Source organism: Capsicum annuum, chromosome 9 (assembly GCF_002878395.1).
Source record: "Capsicum annuum cultivar UCD-10X-F1 chromosome 9, UCD10Xv1.1, whole genome shotgun sequence".
Lineage (NCBI taxonomy): Eukaryota > Viridiplantae > Streptophyta > Magnoliopsida > Solanales > Solanaceae > Capsicum > Capsicum annuum.
In genome coordinates, this window is record NC_061119.1 from 5,071,330 (window position 1) to 5,094,428 (window position 23,099).

The following is a 23,099-nucleotide window of genomic DNA, read 5'->3' on the forward strand; positions in this document are numbered from 1 at the left end:
TATCAGGAAGCACTGTCATAAAAGAAACAGCGATGCACAGGCATCTAGTGCATTTATGATATCAGTTACCCTTTAGTTTACCACACAGCTACATACCGTGTCATACCATTTAATGTTCAGAAAATATTGGAACTTTCCAACTATTATAAATACCTGTCTGAGTCTCACAGACAACACCACTGTACTTTCTTCTCTCTCTCCAGTTTTATTGTAGTGGTCCAATTCCTGCAAAGTCCATACACAAACCTGATGAGAATGATGGACAGTAAGTTTCTCAAGGCATGCCAAAATAAATGGCAAAAGATGGGTGGCAAAGTCATACCTTCATCAGCTTGCTGCGATAAATGCTGTAAATGGACTATCTGGCCTTTTCTAAAAGAAGAGAAGTCTATCCCAAGAGATGTTCCAAAAGGCCACGCAGTAGTTTATGTAGGGAAGTACCAAAAGAGATTTGTAATAAAAATCACCTTGCTGAAGCACCCGCTCTTCAAGGCACTGCTGGATCAAGCTCAAGAAGTTTATGATTTCTCCGCTGATTCGAAATTATGGATCCCTTGTGACGAGAACATTTTCATTAGTGTCATTAGATGTGCCACATCACCAGAAAGTCGACGCATCTCAATCTGCTTTTGAAGGTCGAATCACTAAGCAAGTGATCGTAATTCATCCATGATGCTTAACTCATTGTTTAGAATGTTGACATCTATAAATTCATAACCTGTTGTATACTATTTGAATATAAATTCATTACCTACGAAGTTGAGCATTACTTCTTTATGCAAGAAATCACTGATTTCTGATTGAAGCTACTAAGTCAACCAAAAAGAATCTAGACTGGCCGTCATCTTAAGCGCATCATTCTTCTGCTACTGTAGAACAGATCATTTGTTGAAACATTATGCAACTCCCATATTAGGCACAGTACACATTTCTAAGCTGCTCAACTGCTCCTGAAAGACATCTTCCTTCATCATCTCAACGAGAATTCTAGTTCCAACAGCTTGACAATAAGCATTACTAGGCACAATTCCTCGTGCCATAATAAGTTTTAGGAACTAGGAAACCACAAAATCTACAGTGTATCAGACACTGTTAATTTTATTTTGTCATTTATTAGATTACAACAACTATAACCATTTAACAATCCGCAGAACAAGAAGCTAAATTGAAGGCACAGACCACAGTAGCCTTTATACGCGTTTGCTACAGCCCAAATCGTACAAGCACTGAGAAACCAACAGCTTGACATTGGAATAAGCTGCACTTAAATTAGTAGACCAAGAAGTACGTCAAACTGTCACACACTCAGAACACAGATTTGTAAAGAAGCAGAAGATTTATTGCTTGATCAGGTCCAGCAAAGAAAACAGGCATTACGATTATGGCATGAGAGGAAGCATCAATCCATTGAAAGAAGGGAAACAGAAAAAACCAAGCAACACATCCGAACGTTGAATAAAGCATCTGACAAACAGCCCAATGGCTCCCCAGAGATTTTCATCAACAAGACAATAATGTAGCCCAAGACCCTACAGTGCTGCGATAAGACCCTTCTTCTTACATTGTGTTGATCAAATAAAGAGTAGTTGAATCATGTAAACCTACAAATCTAAAAGCTTAAAAATTGCTAGAAATTGGATACATCTATTTATTCTTTTCAGGTGTGAAACACAGCATCGTGTATGCAGACATAATTCTTTTTATTAGGCCAAACACAAGAAAAGTTTTGTCGGTTAACGAACCAAAACTTACATCTACAGTAATACATATTAAAACATGTTGAATTGTTCAGTGATCCAACAACTTTGTTTACTTATATTAGGTGCAAGTAAGCACACAAAGCAATCCATTTCAAATGAAAACGAAGATTTTTGGAAAGACAACTAATCAATCCTCTGTTCTGGTCGTAATCAGAGTTGAAAGTTGAATGTTCCTTCTCTTATGACAGATCTACATTTAACTCAAGATTTTAGCTTTACTCTTAGCTATCAACTTGCAACCTATAATACACTAAACTATATGAGGGTAAGTAACGTAAACGGCTGTTTATTATGACACATTAACATAAAGAAGGAAAAGTTGTGTAAATGGAACCAAAAGATATAGAAAGAACTGTAAGGGATAAAAAGTTTTCCCAAACTCCAAAAATGAACTGGCGAAATGTTTCTTTATCACTCATCAATTCCCCTTTCACTACTTTTCCGGAAAAATATTGACTAGAAGAGTTCTATTAGGACCCGATCAGAAACTATTCCAAAAAATAAGAATCACTTTACATTCATTATTATATTCTCCTTACCATTTAGTTGCACCTACTTCCCCCTTAGGTGCTTCACAAAAGGTTTGACATATTTACTTAAATGGAAATATATTTTCTCCCTCCAACAGTTCAAACTATTATTACTTCATTTTATTTCCAAACTCCACCTTGATGTGAGATCTTTTCAACAAATTCAGCTATTTCATAATTCAAACAGGCAGTGACCTCCAGAAGCCAATCCACAAAATAAAATCCATTCAGAACTTAGGGTGGAGGCACAATTAGTCAAAATAGCAAACTCTGGAAATTCCAAAGTACATTACCTCCTTCTGACGTGTTAAAAACAAAGCCAAATACCAAGAACAAGGGTAGTTGTGAAGTTGACAAGATAATCCCGAAAAGATGAGTAAGAGGTTAACACAGGAGATGCAGAACAATCTTGGGGATATTTTGAAGCAGTAGATAAGAGAGATAAGCCATAACAGATATAATCTTGCAAAGAAACCAAGCAAGATATCACAAACATAGAAGATAAATAAGACGTGGTATCTTGATGAGATAACAATTGGTAAGATAATTCATAGATTTGGTTGGGGGGTTCTCACCAAGCTTTAGATATGTATCATAAACTGATATTGAATTCCATTCTATCTCACAAGTCTTTGTAACCAACAACATGGTATTTCAGGAAGCACATCATCTTCAAGACTATCAGAAGTGCCATACAGTGAAGTTGATCAGATTGGCGACCTGTAGCTTCTTTTTTTAATTTAAATATAAATTTCCATTCTTAACTTGCTGCTGATCTAGTGCTTCTTCACCAAACATGTCATTTAGTTGGCTAAGTTATACCTTGAAGGTCTTGTAATATGTTTGTCATTCTAAGATCAAATCTCTCTATTGTGACCATTTTGATGATGCAACTACCAAGAAAGGAACAGATGAAAAAAGGAAGATACATTTATGAAGAAGAAACGGGATGAAGAAAAGGATGTACTGGAGAAAGTTGAACAAAATCTCATACACTGTTCCACTGACCAAACTGAGAAAGAACAAGAAGCTTATTTGTGTAGCGAAAAGATTGCTAGATGTAGACAAGTAAACTAACTTTCCAACCACCGAGACCACAGAATGGTCAAGTTCAAAAAGCAAGGAAAGAACACTAAAGAGAGAAATCACTTCAGTTGAATTCTAATTCACAGTATTCAAGCACCCCGTGAACTATAACTTCCTACTGAGTGCAAATTTGTTTTATGTTAACTACACTTCCAAATTAGCAAAATAGCGGGAAATATAATGCTAAAGATTAGTCTTCCCACAAACTGATAAACTCTATTCACCATTATCAACAAACAAAAGGTACCAAGATTTAAAAAAAAAATATTCAACACAAAATAAGCTAATCAAATATTTCATTCCACCTAACAAGCTCGAGCAAATCTGTAAATCACAAATCTGGTCTAGGTTACAGAAGAAAAATGCACAATATGAAACTTTTGCCCCTCAACCTCCCCCCCCCCCCCCCCCCCCCCCCCCCCCCCCCCCACAAACCCAACACACACACACGGCCACCTTCTATCTTACAAATCAAACGTACAACTGCTTAAGAATTGTATAGAAAAAGCAGGTCGGGCAAATCCACATTTCAAACATTGAGCACTAGCCCAACTATATTCAATCTGTTCATCAACAGTTTTCACGACAAATTTTGAACTGCAATGACTATTATCAACATTAAAGGCTGAATTACTGAACAGTTCAATGACTGTGTAGCTATTCCTTTACTATCTGGAGATCCAGCTGCGCAAAAGTATATTGAGAAAAGAAAACTGTTTAATTTCTTTATCCTGAGGACTTCATAGACAATGTTTGGCCTCTTTTTTGTTTAGCTATTCCTTCACTGTCGGGAGATCCAGCTGCACAAAACTATATTGAGCAAAGAAAACTGTTTTATTTCTTTATCCTGAGGATTTCATAGACAATGTTTGGCCCCTAAAAAAGAAAAGACAGTCAACAAGATCAATTAAAGGAAACAATCAGCCCAGAAGCTCTAAAAGACTAAATCAGCTTGCCGCTAGCTGCAAGTTAACCGACTTCATCAAAGGGATCAGAGGTGGTTACCGATGGAAAAGAAATTCATCATCTACGTAACATCAGTTTGATCCCTGCATCTACCTTTTTAAGATAGAAATCAGTTGAGGGCGACAAAATTGGATCTCTACCTCTTAAACAACCAAATATCCATTTGAAGCAAGAGCACTCTGCATCTAGGAACTCCTAAACGAATTGAACTCAAAATAGAAACTCTGTGTTGCTGAAGTATTGAAATTACTAATCCTTATCAAAAGTACTGAAGTTACTGATAATTAGCATCCGAAACTTAGATAAGGAAAAGTTAACAAGTATCATATATTCATCATAACAGAACTTGTACAGTAATTTGAATTTTGAAGGTCTCAAAGAGTGGACATCCAAATATTGAAGTTTGCATGTGCCCACTTATCTTGTATTCATATATACATAGTACAACAGGCTAAACCCTGTCATTAGTACGATTCTCGCATTTGCTCCCAACCATATGTAACCGTCTTTTTTCAATCTCTGACGCATAAGCTGTGATGATCACTGAAGACCAATCCTTAACACTTCATCCCTTCATTTGACTACTACCACCTGTCACTGACATTATGATCCAAAAGTACAAAAAAATTATTCAACCATTGTTTTCCTAGGAAATCTTCTAAGTGACTACACCTAACCAGACAAAGCCACAATTGTGGCAAGGATATAAAAACCTCAACATTTCTGATGTCAAAAGCCATACGGTGTGATATAACATGGCATTGAGTGAACAAAATCTGTAATATTAACAATAACAACTTACCCAGTAAAATCCCACAAGTGACGTTTGGGGAGGGTAAAGTGTACGCAAACCTTACCACTACCTCAATGAGGTAGAGAGGCTGTTTCCGGAAGACGCTCGGCTCAAGTGTAGCAAATCCAGGTACAAAGAAGAGGAAAACAGTATAGAAAATATAACAACAAACAAGGTAACAACACAAAATATATCAGAAAAACAATAACCAGCCACAAAATAATGCGATAATCGAAACACAATAAACAACAACAATGATAGATATTTACGACTAAACCCTAAACTAACATACTATGGTGCACAACAACACTCCTACCCAACTAGCCTTCTACTATAATACGCGTCTTCCACATCCCCCTATCTGAGGTCATGTCCTCGGTAACCTAAATATGTGTCATGTCCAACCTCTCACACCTCCTCATTGGGGCGTCTGAACCTCACCTCATCACATGTCCAAATCATCTCAATCTCGCTTCCCTTATCTTATCCACCTATCACACCTAGTATGTCTACACATCCTCATCACAACGGCAAGCATGGGAGTTTTTGACTGACCCACACTCCATCCCATATAGCAACGTCAGTCTAACCACCACTTTATAAAACTTACCATTTAAGTTTCGATGGTATTCTTACCACACAAGACTCCGGAAGCAACCCTCTACTTCATCCACGCTGCACCGATGCGATGAGTGACAACACCATCTATGACCCCACTATCATGGATAATGGACCAAAGATATTTGAAATGATCGCTCTTGGGAGAGTAACTCCATAAATAGAACTGAAATCAAAACCTAGTTTTATTGTGGTGGTGGTGCTGAAGACAATAGATCTCCTGGGCGCAAAAGATCCTGTGGAAACACCCCTGCATGCATTTCGGCGGTTTGGAAAGAGTGGAAAGACATGATTTCTAGGTGTTTTGAGGAGACAAAAAACTCTACACAGAGAATCAAATTAAATCGTATATAGAGTAGTTTTTTCTTCGAGAAAAATGAGGCACAAGACCATCCCAAGTTTGCAATTAAAAAAAAGGGGACAAGAAGTCCCAAAGTTCCTGTAAATGATAATGAATCCAAACTTGATGTCATAGCACTGTAAGTTTTTGTTAAGTCAGGGGGAATGCTCATGTTTTTTGCTCACTGGTTTGGAGCTTGTATCTAGTTTTTACACTCATCAGCACCTTTTTGTGTTTGATGTTTTTTCGGAAAACGATCAAAAATAACCTTCAACTATCTGAAATGAAATGGATCAAAAGTACTTCTCGATAGTTTTTTGGCTCAAAAATACTCCTCTATTAAATATTTGGCTAAAAAATATCCTCCCTAACGGAATTCCACCAAGCATGCCACCTAGGTAAAAAAGTCATGTGGCTATGCCACATCACCATCCACATATAAAATTTTATTTTTCGAAAAAGGGTCAAAAATACTTCCGAACTACCTGAAATGGATCAAAAATACCCCTCCGTTAAATATTTGGCTAAAAAATATTCCTCCCCTTGACGAAATTCCACCAAGCATGCCACCTAGATAAAAAAAAAAAAACATGTGGACAAGTCACATCACCATCCACATATAAAATGTTATTTTTTAATTATATGGCATTCCTTTTTTCTTTATTTTTATTTTTATTGTTTTGCAAAGCAGTTTTATCGATCTGGAAATAAAATATGATCCGCAAAATTAAAAATTTCTAAAAATATTTAAATAAAATGAAATAAATAAGTGTTTTTACTAAATCTAGTTTAACGTTTTTGGGATTTCTCGACTTTGGGAAGGTACTAAATAAATTTTGTTAAAGGAGTACAAATTATTCAATTTTTTTCATTATATGATAAACTTTTCACTTAGATTATTAAAGAAAATTATATCCATGTTTTTCTAATGATTAAAATATATTAAATGTAATTTACTTTTCTGAAAGTGGAATTTTCAAAAATTCTAAGAATACTTGATGATTAAACATAAAATTAGAAAAACTATCAACATTCATTGAGTTCAGAAAAAATAAATCTCACTGAATTTGATTATAATCTTTTTATTTAATTCCTTTATCAAGAAGAAAGGAATGCCATATAATTAAAAAATAAAATTTTAGATGTGGATGGTGATGTGGCATAGCCACATGGCTTTTTTACCTAGGTGGCTAGGTGGCATGCTTGGTGGAATTTCATTAAGGGAAGGGGTATTTTTAGCCAAATATTTAACGGAGGGATATTTTTGAGCAAAAAAACTAACAAGGGTATTTTTGATCCATTTCAAATAGTTCAAGGGTATTTTTGACCCTTTTCTGAAAAATAAAATTTTACATGAGGATGGTGGCGTGGCATAGCCACGTGACTTTTTTTACCTAGGTGGCATGATTGGTGGAATTCCGTTAAGTAGAGGGATATTTTTTAGCCAAATATTTAACGGAAAGGTATTTTTGAGCCAAAAAACTAACGAGGAGTATTTTTGATCCATTTCAGACAGTTCAGGGGTATTTTTGACCCTTTTCCGATATATTTTTTTTTAAATGGAAAGTTAACATTCTCAAAATAAATGGTGGTCGCAATTTGCATGCACCTCGATTATTCCGCAAGATACCTACTATTTCTCACCAACATATCCCTAGTAACTCTACCCACCAAAAGCTTATGCACGTGAGAAGAGATTACTTAATGTACTTTTTCATCCCTACATTTGAACCTGATAATCATAATTCTCCTCCCATTTGTTGACCACTATACCACTCAAAGAAGAAGAATCTATCTACAACAACAACAACAATATACCCAGTATATTCCCACCAAGTGGGGTCGGAGTAGGGTGAGTGTACGCAGTTCATATCACTACCTCAGAGGTGTGATAGAGAGGTTGTCTTCGATAGAAGAATCATCTATCTATCAATACAATATGGGAAAATGGAAATAGCTTCCACAACTAATGAGCTTTTTTTAGATAACTGATAAATTCCCGAAGACCAGTGGTGCAAGGTTCGAAACTCGATGGATTATGGGTCCACCCCTCTACTCTTCTCCACTTAAATACCAGCCTTTTTTCTGTGGCAAGTTCAAACTTCAAACCCCTGATGTGCGCCCACCCCACAAATCACAAGTTACGCTCTTACCACTAGACCAAAGCTCGGGGGACTTCCACAATAAATGAGCCTTTGATTATCTGTATTGGATGTTCAACCCCAACACATCTTCTACATTATTCATTGTTATCCAAATCATCTAACAATTGCATGGAGGAGTGACGTTCCACAGCTCCATTTGCTTGGAACCTAGGCCATATTGAACTTAGAGCGCCTTCATTGCTCATCCAGAAGCTGCAAATGGAACTCGTATATGGTATGGTCCATGTTCTGACAAGTTACCTTGGATAATAACTCTAGCTAACTACTATAGTTCTTCTACTTCTCAAATTGTTCGCCGTTATAGTCGCACTTCAAGTTGTACACAATGAAAAAAAAATGGCTTTATTAGGTGCCGCCTCCTTCCACATAGACCTCCGCAGGGCCGGCCTAAAATCATCGTTCATTATCAATTGATCATTTTATGACTTGATCAAGAACACCTTCTAAACGATAAAAGTTCTGTAGTCTCTAACAACTTAAAATTTAGTTAAGATGGCTATAGAATTGTTAGGTGAACCATGTTACCAGTCTCAAACAATTATTAGGTGAACCATGCTTATTGAAAAAGCTATAGGATATACAGAAAGCCACAATGACTACCACAAAAATTCACTCTTTCAGGCTTATAGCAAGCTTCGAGCTGTGAACCATGCTTATTGAAAAAGCTACAGGATATACAGAAAGCCACAATGACTACCACAACAATTCACTCTTTCAGGCTTATAGCAAGCTTCGAGCTGTGAACCATCCAGCAAGGAAGTTTTGAAAAAGCTTCAAGAGCTGCGGATGAATCCTTTCTAAGAATCCCACCCTTGGCTGCCATGCAAGCTTGTCGGAGTACAATGTTACCAAAAGCAAAAGTCGATTAAAAACACTAAATACTGTTGGGAAAAACACTAACATCAACCGGGGCTTTAACCACAGAAACCTAATAAATATTTGATGAAGAAAGGCTCAAATGAAAAAGAAAAGAAAAGTGTGTATGTAACTCAAGAATAATAACTACAAGCACAAACAACAATTATGAGTAAAGGAATTGAAAAAAATTATAATCAAGCGAATTATTTATTGTTATGTTCTTCAAAATAGGGTGGGTGAGAATAAGCATGCCTTAACGCTCTTGAGCCACCAGCCAAGAAAAGCAAAATACTTTTTGAGGATCATTGTTTTAGCAGATCTGCCTCCAAGACCAAGAGGGGATCTGATCAGCTCCTACTGTTAGTAAGTTCCAGCAAATTTGACAGTGAAAACAATTTTCCTTTTTTGCTCTCCAGGTTACCTTGTCACTTCATCATGTGATACACCTTAAAATGTCTCCAACATTTCCCAGTCATTTAAATTCCTCCAGAGCACTACATTCCAGCTGACTGCTTCCCTACATTGAACACTTAGCATCCGTCTCCTTTAAGAAGCTCAGCTACTGTGGCCTTCTTATTCATTGAACCATCGTAAACAAGTGAGGAAATTAGTCTGTCAGAGTTGAGTCCCTACACAATACATCCTACCAGAAATCGGACGTCTTACCTGACTCTTTTTTTTTTGGATAACCGTGGAGTCCGGGCCAGCTTGCTCGCACCTCCACTAAATCCACGAGATACCTGCCACCTCCCACCAGCACCAGGTACCAGGTAACTCTATCCACTAAGGCTAGAACAGATAGGAAGAAATCACCTAGTGTTTGACTCTAAAGCCTAAATGTAATATGGAATACAAACTTTGATATGTGAATTACTATAATCACCTAGTTTTTCAAGAGATAAAAGTGCTAAAACCCAATTTCAGTTTGTTGACCCTTTATCGGTTCTTTAAAGAGGACAAGCCATGTTGTTTTCTGTAACTAAGCAAGTAAGGGCTCGAGAAAGAAAAAAAGTGGAACCATACAGCTAGAAAATGAAAAAGGAACAATATCAATTCTTCTCAAGCAAACATGAGATTTTTCTTTACCATTTACTCAATCATCTGAGCAATAATTCTTCAATTATTAAATTCCAAAATTACAAGGTAAAAAATTACTTAAATACTTTAAGCAACAAATGTACAATGTTCAAACATTAATCAAAATAAAGTTCAAACCAACCAATTGAAAGTTTAATTCGATCTTTTTCGTGTAAGGGGAGTGCAAAAGGTTTAGTTGAACGACAAACATGTATCATTATACAAATCAACTCACTTAGAAACAATGGAATCTACAACAGAGACGTGATCAAAAGAAAAAAGAGGTGGGCTCACTTAATCTCTTACCCTTAATGGTAAAAGGAAAAATACAAAAATTACAACTAGTTTTCAGGTTGCATCACCATGAAAGACTTGTATGGTAAAGCATATACTCTGAAATAGACGTGGAATTATTGCCAACAAGAATTCCCATGAAATATACAAGTCATATATTGCCTCAGAACAAAGTACATACAAAGCATAGCCAAGGACTTCTTAGACAGTGTTGTGCTGACTAAAAATTTCGAAGCATTGAACATCAAAAGCACAAAAAAGATTACCCCACCGGCACGATAGTTCATCCAGTTAAAGCTTCTTTCAACGTAACGCTAAGGCAAGGGAATGAATCTTTAGCAAATCCCTATCCAGTATCATCTAACGCCCTCAAGAAAGCCTTCCAATTCTCTTCGTCCAAACGTCCTCCCAACCGAGGAAGCATCATTGTACCTTGCAGCTAAGTAAAACGTCAACCAAGCTACCATGAAATAAACTTCCATAACAGACTGAAATGCCAGTACAAACAATTGGCCAAATAATCCTCCTAATATCCATCTCGTAAACCACCCACAAACCAAGACTTCCCAACATTTGATCCCTATAGCAGGATACACCATAATACCCAACAAATGACACCCTTCTTTAACAACCTCCCTACCACTTTTCCTCGAATCCACAATCGAAACCCAAGAATCAACAGCAAAAATAAACCCAACAACCAACTCCACCAAGAACCACGATACAATAAAACACAAGCTTTCCTTCTCATACCCTTTAACCCACGGTGCCACATCCGAAAATGGCATCAATTTCATCCTAACAAAAACCTTAAAAAACGCAAATTGATCCTCAATTTCTCCAAAAACCCAAATACCCAACAATTGAGCTAACGCATCCCTAACTGCCCACCTCATCAAAACAAACCCCGAAAGCCTTCTCAACCCCAAATTCGAACCCTCCCAAGCTGTCCGAAAAATCGTCCGATAATTCCCTAACACATTATCCAAAACTTGCAAGAAAACAATCCCATGTACCCAAGTATACGTAACCAAAAAAGCCAACACAACGTAAGCATAAGCGGCAGATAACAAACTAACAAGAAACAACAACGCGGTCGCATCGCCACGTCCCAGCTCAAAACCCTTCATCAAAAACCCCAAATCAACAACCCCATTCTCTCCATCCTCACTATTACCACTCTCATTCAAATTCGAAATCTTATCTATCTCTACGGAAGGCTTATACGCAACAACAAACCCATTACGAATTCCCCTTACCACAGCAACATCATCAAAGTCCTGAAGACCCACAAAAGTCGAATTGGGCTTCTTCTTATACGAAGAAGGGTGCAATAAAGATTTCTCAAATTCCGAATCACCGGAGAAGAAATCATCATCAACCGTACCAACACGGGACAAATGAAGAAAAGGCCGTCTACGAGTACGACGAGTACGATGAGGGATAATGGGACCACGATGATTGTTATCACTCCGATGATTATGATTGTTATTCAGGTCAATATGAGATAAAAGAGATTTGATAGAAGGGTCTTGATCGACTACTGAAGAGAGGTAATTGGTGGCGTTATGGAGATTGGAATGGAAAGTGAGAATGAGAGAAGAAAGGAGGAGGAAGAGGAGGGGATTTGAGAGGAATGTTGTGGTGGTTTGTTTGAGGATTGCGGTGGTTGTACGGTGGTTGATGGGCGGTGATGACGGCGGTGACGGCGGAGGTTGTGGTGGCTGACGGTGGTTCTCCATTTTGATGATGTAAGTTTTGGGGATTCCAGTGAGGAGAATTGGGAGTTTGGAGTTAATGTAGTTAATTGTAGGTTTGATTGGGGTGGTATTAATCAATTTGAGAAGATGGGGGGCGTGGAAGTGATTTTTTTTCTTTTTGGACTTATATATGCTGGAGATAAGCATTCAATCGCTCCGAACTATGATCAAAATTGACACGATAAAGTTCAACTTCACAACACTATTACCCTTTAAATTTAATTTTACCATATTTTTTCGCTATTTTATATGGGTAAACAACATAAATAACAACATTTCACTACCTAATTACTCTCTTTCCCAACTTTTATATTAATTACTTAATATCCTGGATATGATACATACGTTTGGTCCTGATATATAACCGACAGATACATAACTACCAAACTAATTGACTATAAAAAAAAATAATAATGATATGGAATTAAATGATAGAGCAATTAATGGGATTTTGATTGGGATATGTCTCTTGAATCCCTAAAAATTAGTAACAACTTCATAATTAAAATTTTAATCACCATACTTAACATTCTCCAATCATAATTCTCCCAAATGCTCTTAAATCAAAATGTGCACAAAATACAAAATTAAATCAACAAAAAATGTCAGAAAAACTTATATGTACCTAATTCAAAACATATAATTAATGATGATACATATGACACAACATGTAGTTTTAGATGAACTATAAATACAATACATATGTATCAGTTGTACCCAATATTTTGAATATATTGGTTGCAAAATAATTCATAACAATTTCAAAATTTAGTATGTATCAGATATAATGATATATCTCTTAAAAATTGATTTACGCATCATAATAAGTATGTTGAATGTATCAAGTGTAAACTAACCCAAATTACATGCATTTTCTTATTATGTATCATAAAATAATGTAATATGTCGTTAAAATCAGATATATGTACTTGACATATTAATGTATCAGGTTTACAAGAACCAAAACACATAAATATTAGTATGTATCAGAAAGCCTGCAATGTCTCTTATGTATCAGAAATCTTAGAACTATGTATCAAACTCAGTAAAGTGAATGTATCAGATATTAAAAAAGAACCTAAATCACATGTAAATTTCAGTATGTATTGGAAAACATGCAATGTTTCAGTGCATTAAACTTATGTATCGGATTCACTTTAAAACATGTAATTCATACCTTTGATAAATGGTTTCTTTTTGTAACTTGCTTTCTTTTCTACTTTGTAGATACAACAATAGACTTTATGACTACTACCAGTAGCCTCCCGTAATTTTCTCTTCATATTCGGATAAATTTGAAGAAAAAAGTTAATGGAGATTGTAAATTTGAAAACAAATTAACACGATTGTTAATGGAGAATTTGAAAATTTGAAAAAAGTTAATTACGATTGTAAATTTGAAAACAACTTAACAAATTTGTAAAAAAAGTTATGAAAATAAATTAACCTCCAAATAAATTTGAGGGAAAAAGTTAATGTAGATTGTAATTGGAAGTTGAAGTTTGAATATGTTGATGTAGTGGATGATAAGTTGATAACACGATTGTAATTGTTGAATTGATAAATTTGTCAGATATTTTACCATGATTTTGGGCGAGTTTTAAGGAGTAGGAAACACAAAAATAGGGTGAGTTGTAATGTATCAGCAAATATTAGGATTTTATGCGTTAGAAGGGATTTTTGTAATATATTTAGTAAGATGATATTTAAAATAATATAGAAAAGTTAAAGTGTTGACTTATGTAATTTTTCGATGTATATTGACGTAGTATTTTTATTACATGAAATGAAACCCCCATTAAAGATGCCACATCAGCTAAAAAAATTGATAAAAATACGTTAAAATTTAGTTCAATGGTAATTGAATACTCGTGAAGTTGGAGTATATCGTAGCAAATTTGGTCATAATTTTTGGAGTACTAGATGCTTTGCTCATTAACTAATATCATATCGTCTAATCAATGTGAGATATGATACAATAGAACGATTACTTCATTCTTAATCAGAGGTCTCGAGTTCGAGTTTTGGCTATGGAGAAAATTTTAATGAGAGCGTCGCCTCCAGAATGGGTCCTGTAATGCACAATTTGAATTAATTGTTGCTCCAATGAGGATATCGAATGGGAAATTAAAAAAAATTAATATCGCCTATCAAAAAACAAAAAAAGACCATTTAGTATGTGAATAAGTTATTTCGGATTTAATTATCTTGAGATTATTTTTTTTATTTTTAATATGGGATAAAAATAATAGTATAATCTCAATATAATTGATTCCACAATTATCCTGCAATGTTACCTCAATTAAACAAGAAATAAACTTATTTTTAAATGAATTTTGAAATTAATTACTCTTAGTCGAAGATTCGTATGGTTGATTGATAGTGATAATGGTAACGGCAGCGAAGATTGCGGTGGTTCACAGCGGTCCATGGTGGTTGATTTTGACGATGATGAGATGGAATTGGGAGGTAATTTGGGTTAATTGTAATTTGGTTGGGGTGGTATTGATCAATTTAAGAAGATTGGGGTGTGAAGAGTATGAGAAACAACAATTCAGCTAATAAGATATTCGTATGAATTGTCGAGCGAACAGTTCAAAAATATTGCCGAATATTTTCGTATGCATTTATTGACAATTCTAAAAATTAGAAAAACATAGTGCATAACAGAGAATATATGATAAAGTGTGTAATTGAATAATTATCTATTTATTAGGACAATATTTTGTTATGTCTCCAATAAGATAATACAAATGTCAAAACCTAGTGGGACCAGAATTACAAAAGTCATATGTGAGATTAGAAGTTTTTGAATATCTTAAGATTCTTTCAATATCTTTTTCTATCACTAGTAAAAAGTAGTAGTACTAATGTTTAATAGTAACCAACATTATCATAAAGCTTTATAAACGTCTATAAATTTCTTTTTTAGTTTATTCCCTTTTTAATATAATATTTATTTTTATACGTTCAAAATCTATAAATAATACTAATAAATTTTTCGAAGATCATCTCTTCTATTCAAATAGTAAAGAATTATATTCATAAGTTATAAAGGGAAATATAACTTATTGTTAATAACGGTGAGAACTTGATGGACCCTAACTATCAAGGGAAGGCAAATATAAACTTTTCCGATTTAGTTCTAGGGGCATATTTGAACCTTTTTCATTCATGAACCTTAAATATCAGCTTCTATTTTTCCATATAGCCAATTAAGTTCTGTGGTTACCATCGTTACTATTACTCCAAAACCTATGATCATTAAAGCAAAACGAAAGTCCAGTACACTAAGGAATAGTTTGGTAGAGTGTATAAGAATAATGCAAAATATAGTGTATTAATAATGCTTGTGTTAGTTATACTTGTATTAGTTATACTTGTATTTTTCTTATGCAGTGTTTGATTCGATGTATTAAAAAGAACATGAATTACAGAATTTCTAATTTTTTTTTTTATTTTTTTTATATAATACCCTCAAAAGATATGTTGGAAAGGATGTGAAAATTTTTTTGAGGGGTAATAGGGTCTTTAAGCATGTTAATGCATGCATTAGATTCATTGCATTACTAATGCCATGGATTTTGAGGAATTAGTAATACACACCTTAATATATAATAGAGTGTATAACTAATGCAAGCATTAGTTATACACAAGGTAAAAGAGTATACTAAACAAGGTACTACTAATACACATTAAACTAATGCATGCATTAACACTTCAATACACTCTACCAAACAACCCCTAAAGTCCCCGTAGTGCGCAGGGTCTAATGAAGGTCTGGCCATAAGGGTCCGTTGTGGACAACCTTACCATGTATTTCTACAAGAGATTTTCGAGGCTTGAATCAATGACCTTCTAGTCACATGACAACAATTTTTTTTTGAGGGTTTTTATCCAATGTTTGGAACCCGCATTGGAGTCCGACTAATCCGAATTCGCGCCGCGTAGGACCCCATTTGGGGGGAAGCGCGCTCCCTACCATGGATTTTTTCATACCCAAGGCTTGAACCCAAGATCTCAGGTTAAGAGAGGGGCAAGTCCATCCACTACACCATCCTTTGGTGGTACATGACAACAAATTTACCGGTTACTCCAAGGCTCCCATTCCAATTGTTGCTTATGGGGAAAACTAAAATAAACAAATTAACCAACTCAACAATTCAATCTTCCTAATAGAGTTATTCTCAATAATATCACAAAGAGGCAATCAAAATTCCTTACAACAAGCTAGATATTTGGGAACAAAAGCCCAGAAATATCGAGTTGAAAACAGTAGAACTCGAGAATATAATGTTCTCTCAATTAAGGCGTAAACACCGGAAAACCAAGAAAATAAGAATGATCTCATGCAAAATCGGGCTTCTCGGGGTATGTGCAACCTGGCCTCTGGATGATAACGTTTGATGCGTAACAACCTGCTCTTACACACTCAGCAATAGGCTTTCCTTGAACCAATTGCGACAAGAATCCTCCAACAAATGCATCCCCTATCGATGTAAAAAAGAAAACGTTAAACAAAAATAGGTCTAATGTCTGACTGAACCCCAAAATCTAGCTCATGACGTGAGAATACCAAAGAGCATAGCATGTAAGGATATATAACACCTCATTTCTTCAACTAATATGAGACACTAAACGCAGAATATGCTCACTCGAGAATATGTTCTCTAAACTAATGCAAGATCCTTATATTTTGACAGTGAAAGGATGTTTTAACTCTATATAAGCAGAAACAGGTATTAACAACAGCAGACGACATACCAGCACCGTTGGTGTCAACGAGTTTCTCTTTTGGCAATGGTATAACGGGGAACAAGTTCACCTTCCCGTCCTCAGCAACAACGACAGGATCAGCACCCTGTGTAATAACGGTAGTCCTCTTGTGTGTTCCAGATGCCTTTGGCCATTGGGAGATTTTCAAAGCTATTTCTTCAACATTATCCGTCTAGTAATCAAAGCAGCATGTTAGCCATGTACCACAAAGTCAACGTCAGTGTGATAAACCTTAAGCTAAAGCATCAATTACCTCCCAGCCATGTACTTTTGAGAAGGTTCTTGCTTCCGTCTCATTTCCAAATACAAAATCCATATACCTGAAAAACAGAAACGCCAATCCCAAGATCAGTATCTTCTACCTTTGTTTACCTAGACAAGTTAAGAAATTGGCCTTACGGCAAGGCTCTCTCTTGAGGATCCTTGAAGAACTCGCAGATGAATGGTGCTGAAAGGTTCATTGAGAAGACCTGCAGCAGGCTTGAGTATTATGTGATTGGTTCATACACAAACTACCAAAAAGACTAGTCACAACTGTCGACTCCATGCATACCTTGTTATTGGCTGCTGCATGCTCAGCAACAAGCTGAATAGATTCGGGGGAAACAGTGAGAAAGAATCCAGCAATATAGTAAAATTTGGCCTTCTCGACTGTCCACCAATATATGTGTTAGTTTAAAATAGACCGGATATCTGAGGTCTAATCAGCATAGAAACAGGACTTGTGATTCCTACCTAACGCCCAGTTCTCTAGTCGTTTCAAATGGTCAACCTTGTAGCAGTTTGCAGCTGATAAGTTAGCAACCAATGACCTGCATAATCAAATAGCAGACCATCACGTTTACAAGAAGGCGAGTGGAAATTCATGTAGAAAAAGTAGAATGTTTCTTTGTTTTCTTCCTTTTCCCCCTCGGTTAACAAAAAAGAAAGACTAAAGTCTACATCAAAAGTCCAGAACCATACTACACGTAGTGCAAAATTGCATTAAAACTAACCTCTCGCCATCTAGCACACAAACAGCACACGTCCCTGTTGGAGCAGTCTCATCCTCATAGTAATGAACCTATTTTAATCCCGTACATAAAGACAAGTTGTGATCAAAGTATTTCTTTATCATGCTATAAATTCAAAGCATAAAAGACATGCAAACATGAGCATCCAAAATGCACCGAAATACAAAAAGATTGTCAAATTAAGATGAGAAAATCAAGGACAAAGAATCTACATTGACGCCAGAAGCCGTTGCATTTTTCTTCATTTCTGCTCCATACTTGTCCTTCCCAACCGAGCCCATGTAACTTGTTGCACCTGAAAATGGTAGCATCCACTGCAAATGCCAAAGCAAAATTGTTTTTCTGAATTATATGTTCGTGTCAGATTGCCTAGAACCACTAAACTTAAGACGATAAGACACCTGAGCCACTCTGATCGAGTTTTGTGTTGCACCTGCATTGCAGAATTAAGACCACGAGATCAATGATCCTAGTATCTTCAATGCATAATATTAATTAACACAATACAATGTGTCAAGTGACGAGCAAATTACCTCCAGCAATGTATTCAACAGTGGGCATGGCAGCCATTTCATCATACCTGGTACATAAAAATTCTTTCAATATATTGAAGAATCCAAAAACTTAAGAAAATTTAGAAAAAATACAAAATTGATTTCTCCAACCAAATTCTACAAGAAAAGGATAATTATGCAACTATAAAGTCTTTGGAAGTTGAAGTTCTTCTTATTTACTCAACATGTGATAACCTAACCTGATGAACTATTTACAATTACAAAAACCAAAGCCAAAAAAGAAATCACTTACATAGGCAAGTGCTTGTCCTCGGCAAGAATTGCATTGTTCGGCTTGATGTCATACCTATGAGATGAAAATCAGGTCATTCACATGATACAATGAAAGGAAAAACGAGAACCCAAAGCTGCAAGTAAAATCAAAGCAGTTTTGGAGCTAAAACCAATAGTGTAAGTCAATGGACATGGAGTATCACTGAATCAACTTGCTACTTTACTATAAATGTACATTTGTATGTAACTGCTCAGACATACACATAACAAGGGGCGGCTCCGGCTACAACAGAAGCCCTCCCCTTATACTACATCCACCCTGTAGGGTTGAAACACTTGCATAGTACAATTACACTATATTATAAACACTAAGATCCAATTTAAGACACTAGAAAAAAGTGTTTACACTGAAAATAAGAAAAGGATTGAACAAAGATGGAGTCTTTTCATTTTGTGTATTATATTATATCAATCCATCATGTAGATAAAACTTCTCAAACCAAAAGGGTACACTACAAATCAGCTTAAAACAAACATAACTAACTAAAAATGGAGAATTTAGACATCTGGGGTGCCATGAAATATGAGAAAGCATCACTTGTTCAAGAAATCTTAATCTAGAAGAGCTGAAATGTAGAGTAATAGATTGGCAACCAAAAAGGTACACCAAGAGTGGCTTAAAGCCTTGCTCGAACTCTTCAAAAATGTTCACGGGTGTGTGTCCAGTCCTTCAAAAGTAGTGCCTTTTTGGAGGATCTGGCACGGGTGCGACACCATTTATGAAAATAAAAACAAAACTAGCTAAAATATGGAATTTAGACATATGGGGTGGCAAGAAATATAACAAAACGTTACTTGTTCAAGAAATCAATCTAGTTCAGCTGAAATGTCAGAGTAATGTATTGCAACCCGGAAAGGTACACTAAGAATGGCTCGAACAAGTGTATGTAGTGCACTCTTGAAGGATCTGACACGGGTGCAACATCATAAAAATAAACAAAACTAGCTAAAATAAGGAATTTAGATAAGTGGGGCGCCAAGAAACATAACAAAACATTACTTGTTCAAGAAATCTTAATCTACAACAGTTGAAATGTCAGACTAATGGATTGCAAACAAGAAAGCTAGACTAAGACTCTTCAAACGGGTGAGTGTCCAATCCTTCAAAAATAGTGCAAGGATCCAACACGAGTGCGGCAACAAAACTGGCTAAAAATGGAAGCGGTAAGTGTTGGATCCCTCAAAATAAAGCACTTTTTAAGGATTCGACACAAATGTGACAACAAAACTAGCTAAAATATGGAATTTAGACATATGAGGTATCAAGAAACATAACAAAACATTACTTGTTCAAGAAATCTTAATCTACAACAGTTGAATTGTCAGAGTAATGGATTGCAAACAACAAAGCTACACTAAGGAATGGATTAAATCCTATGTTGCTCCAACTCTTAAAAAATGTCAACAGGTGTGTGTCCAATCCTTCAAAAGTAGTGCAAGGATCCGACACGAGCGCGACAACAAAACTAGCTAAAAATGTAAGTGGTGTGTGTTGGATCCTTCAAAATAAAGCACTTTTCAAGGATCCAACATGAGTGCCACAACAAAACTAGCTAAAATATGGAATTTAGACATATGGGGCATCGAGAAACATAACAAAACATTAGTTGCTCAAGAAATCTTAATCTACAACAGTTGAAATGTCAGAGTAACGGATTACAAACAACAAAACCAGCTAAAAATGTGAGTGGTGTGAGTTGGATCCTTCAAAATAAAGCACTTTTTAAGGATCCAAGACAACAAAACTAGCATCCAAAATAAAGCATTTTTAAGGATCCGAAACGAGTGCGACAACAAAACTAGCTAAAATATGGAATTTAGACATATGGGGTATCAAGAAACATAACAAACATTACTTGTTCAAGAAATCTTGATTTACAACAGCTGAGATATCAAGTAATGGATTTCCCATGCCCAAAAGAATACCATCACACTCCATTGTATGATAATTTTTTTGTTTTCTTTTGCAGCTAGAGAAATTTCAGATCTTGAAATAAGTAGGTGCAATACTAGCTAATGGGGGTATAAAAATGATTATATAGCAATACAAAAAGGTGTCGGCTGGTGAGTTGATAGAGGGTTGTTGACGAAGTGTGTGCCTGCTACTAGCTAGTGGGCTACTCTCTATTTTCAAGATCTAAAGAATATGAATGAAAAGTAGTGGGTGAAAATGTCTAATATGGGGTCCACTCACCAAACCCTATTTACTTTTTTCTTTTCATGATTTCTTGCTCAATGTATTTGAGTCTAACTAAATCTGAATTAACATAATACATCAATAAGAACTTTAATTTGGCTTCAGCTTATGTTTGTGTCCGTCAATTTTAAGTGTGAATAAGTAGACACATGTGTACTATGTGATCAATTCACGTCCTACATGGCGTCTTACGTGTATTATGAAGCATCAAGCTTGTGTGTCTATTTGTTCTAGTTTTTCAAGTTTAAGTGCTTACTTGTGCATATTCAAAGTTGAAGGTCATAGATGTAAATTGAGACCAAATTAAAGAGCATGTTCTATATTGGAGGTACAGTGTTCCCTAGTAAAGACGTCTTTGTATCGAGGGGACTCAAATTCAAACTCTACTTAAGGATGAAGAAGTTCGGGTGAATCCATTTATGATCTCTCTTTTTCTGGTCTCCGTAAATTAACCTTCTTTTAGTATATAAAATTACAGTGAGACGAAAAATAATGATTGTGATGGGATGAATAAGATTCTGTCATTTATAATTAAAGTGTTGGTATGCGAGTCAAAGATTGATAATTGAAATTATCAAACACTTCATACAAAATGTAAGAATAGCTCTAACGACGTGAGGTATTTTGATAGAAATCAGACTTGATTGAAACTGAACAATATCGCGAACTGACAAGCGGGACAAGTATAAAAATAGTAAAGTAGAGGCACTTTCACAAGAAGAAACTAGATTTGAACAATGAGTCTTGAAAATTGGGTTTTGATGGTCATAGATGGTAAGTTATATATATGTAATTACACAATGAATTTTAAAAATTAATCAGTAACCTAGGTTTTGAAGATTATAGATGCTAAATCATATTATTAACTACATAGTGAATCTCGAAAATGACCCATGAATCATAATAGTGGCCCACATGAAGCCTAATTGACTGAAGATTATTGGGTCTGCAAATAAAATCTCACGTTGATTGTTAAAAGGATAGGAAACTACATATAAGATGTATGAATATTGTTAGGGAAAATTATCCTCCATAGTATTATTAGATCTAAATAATAAATTTTAGCAATACTTTTAGATAATTACAATAATAGCAAATTACTTACAAGTTATAACAATTACTAAAAGAGATAATTTTTTAAAATATATTTTCAGAAATCGTTTTTAATTATTAAATGTTAAATTAGTTCCTTATTTTAAGGATTGTAATCAATATTTTTCTTAAATTGTGTATTGATAATTATGGTAATATATGTTAATTATTTTTTATTTAAAATATTACTCTTACTTATCAGATAAATTTATTATTGAAAGAAGATAAATATATTAGAAGATTGCGTGTTTCAATATATTGAAAGAAGATATACGTGTTCTCTCTCTCCATTCTCTATTATAACACTCAATGTCACCTTTTCCTTTCTCCATTATAACACTCAACCCTTTAAAAACTTTTTTGAAACTTGTGTCTTCGTAAAATATGCATATTTTCTTCTTGAAAATACAAGATTGTAAAAAAGGGTTTCATATTGGCGATATTATACTCATCTTCTTAGTTGAAAATTCTGAATTTCATAGTTAACATTCATCTTCTGTCCCAAAAAATATGAAACTGATATATTTGTTTTCTGCATTCTCTATTGTGCATTATGTCTAAATCAAAATTCGATTCTACTCCTTCGCGTAGAAGTCCTAGAATAATTGAAAATAGTAGCCCCATTCAACTTTCGAGACCTTCGTTTGATTTAGGTTGTTTCACTCCTTCTCCTCTATCAAAGTGTAAAATTTTTTTATTGAAAGTGGGTCTTACAACAAGAATCAAAATCAGTGTTTGCCCGACAAAATTGAAGTTCCCTTTGTTCATGAAGCATCGAAGAAGCAAAATTTGAGCAAAAAGATTGGGATTCCTCAAGATAAGAGGAATTATAAGAGAAAGAATTTGGATAGAGAACAAGTGTAGGACTCCGATTTTGAGGATGAGATTTCATTACTCAAACCAAAAAAATTCAAGTGTGGAGGAGA

The 23,099-nt window shown here is 35.2% G+C and overlaps 3 protein-coding genes across 4 annotated transcripts; 1 reads left to right on the plus strand and 2 right to left on the minus strand.

Moving 5' to 3' along the window:
- The first annotated feature begins 231 nt into the window (after positions 1 to 231).
- LOC107843103 (auxin-responsive protein SAUR50) lies at positions 232 to 633 on the plus strand. The gene has a single exon (XM_047396048.1). The coding sequence runs from the start codon at positions 250 to 252 to the stop codon at positions 631 to 633; it is 384 nt and encodes a 127-aa protein (XP_047252004.1). The 5' UTR covers positions 232 to 249.
- A 9,751-nt stretch (positions 634 to 10,384) lies between these two features.
- Positions 10,385 to 12,366, minus strand: LOC107843102. Its single transcript, XM_016687271.2, has one exon. It carries the CDS (start codon positions 12,227 to 12,229, stop codon positions 10,844 to 10,846), a length of 1,386 nt encoding a protein of 461 aa, XP_016542757.2. The 5' UTR covers positions 12,230 to 12,366; the 3' UTR covers positions 10,385 to 10,843.
- A 4,043-nt stretch (positions 12,367 to 16,409) lies between these two features.
- LOC107843100 (adenosine kinase 2-like) lies at positions 16,410 to 20,826 on the minus strand. Of its 2 annotated transcripts, none has more exons than XM_016687270.2 (12): positions 19,680 to 19,698; positions 18,844 to 18,897; positions 18,570 to 18,616; positions 18,438 to 18,469; positions 18,249 to 18,350; positions 18,019 to 18,086; positions 17,759 to 17,835; positions 17,577 to 17,674; positions 17,423 to 17,493; positions 17,277 to 17,343; positions 17,012 to 17,195; positions 16,410 to 16,737 (listed from the first exon to the last, which is right to left on the minus strand). In XM_016687270.2, coding segments are annotated over exons 2-12 (891 nt in total). In that variant the 5' UTR covers positions 18,846 to 18,897; positions 19,680 to 19,698; the 3' UTR covers positions 16,410 to 16,594.
- Positions 20,827 to 23,099: the final 2,273 nt, after the last annotated feature.

Bases quoted from the DNA above. Each gene is read 5' to 3' on its own strand.
- LOC107843103 (XM_047396048.1), top strand. From the start codon at position 250: ATGAGAATGATGGACAGTAAGTTTCTCAAGGCATGCCAAAATAAATGG.
- LOC107843100 (XM_016687270.2), bottom strand. The intron at 18,470-18,569 runs GTAATTTGCTCG...TCTGCAATGCAG, and splicing joins TGTTGAATACATTGCTGGAG to GTGCAACACAAAACTCGATC. The intron at 17,836-18,018 runs GTTAGTTTTAAT...TTGATTATGCAG, and splicing joins TGTGTGCTAGATGGCGAGAG to GTCATTGGTTGCTAACTTAT.
- LOC107843102 (XM_016687271.2), bottom strand. From the start codon at position 12,229: ATGGAGAACCACCGTCAGCCACCACAACCTCCGCCGTCACCGCCGTCA.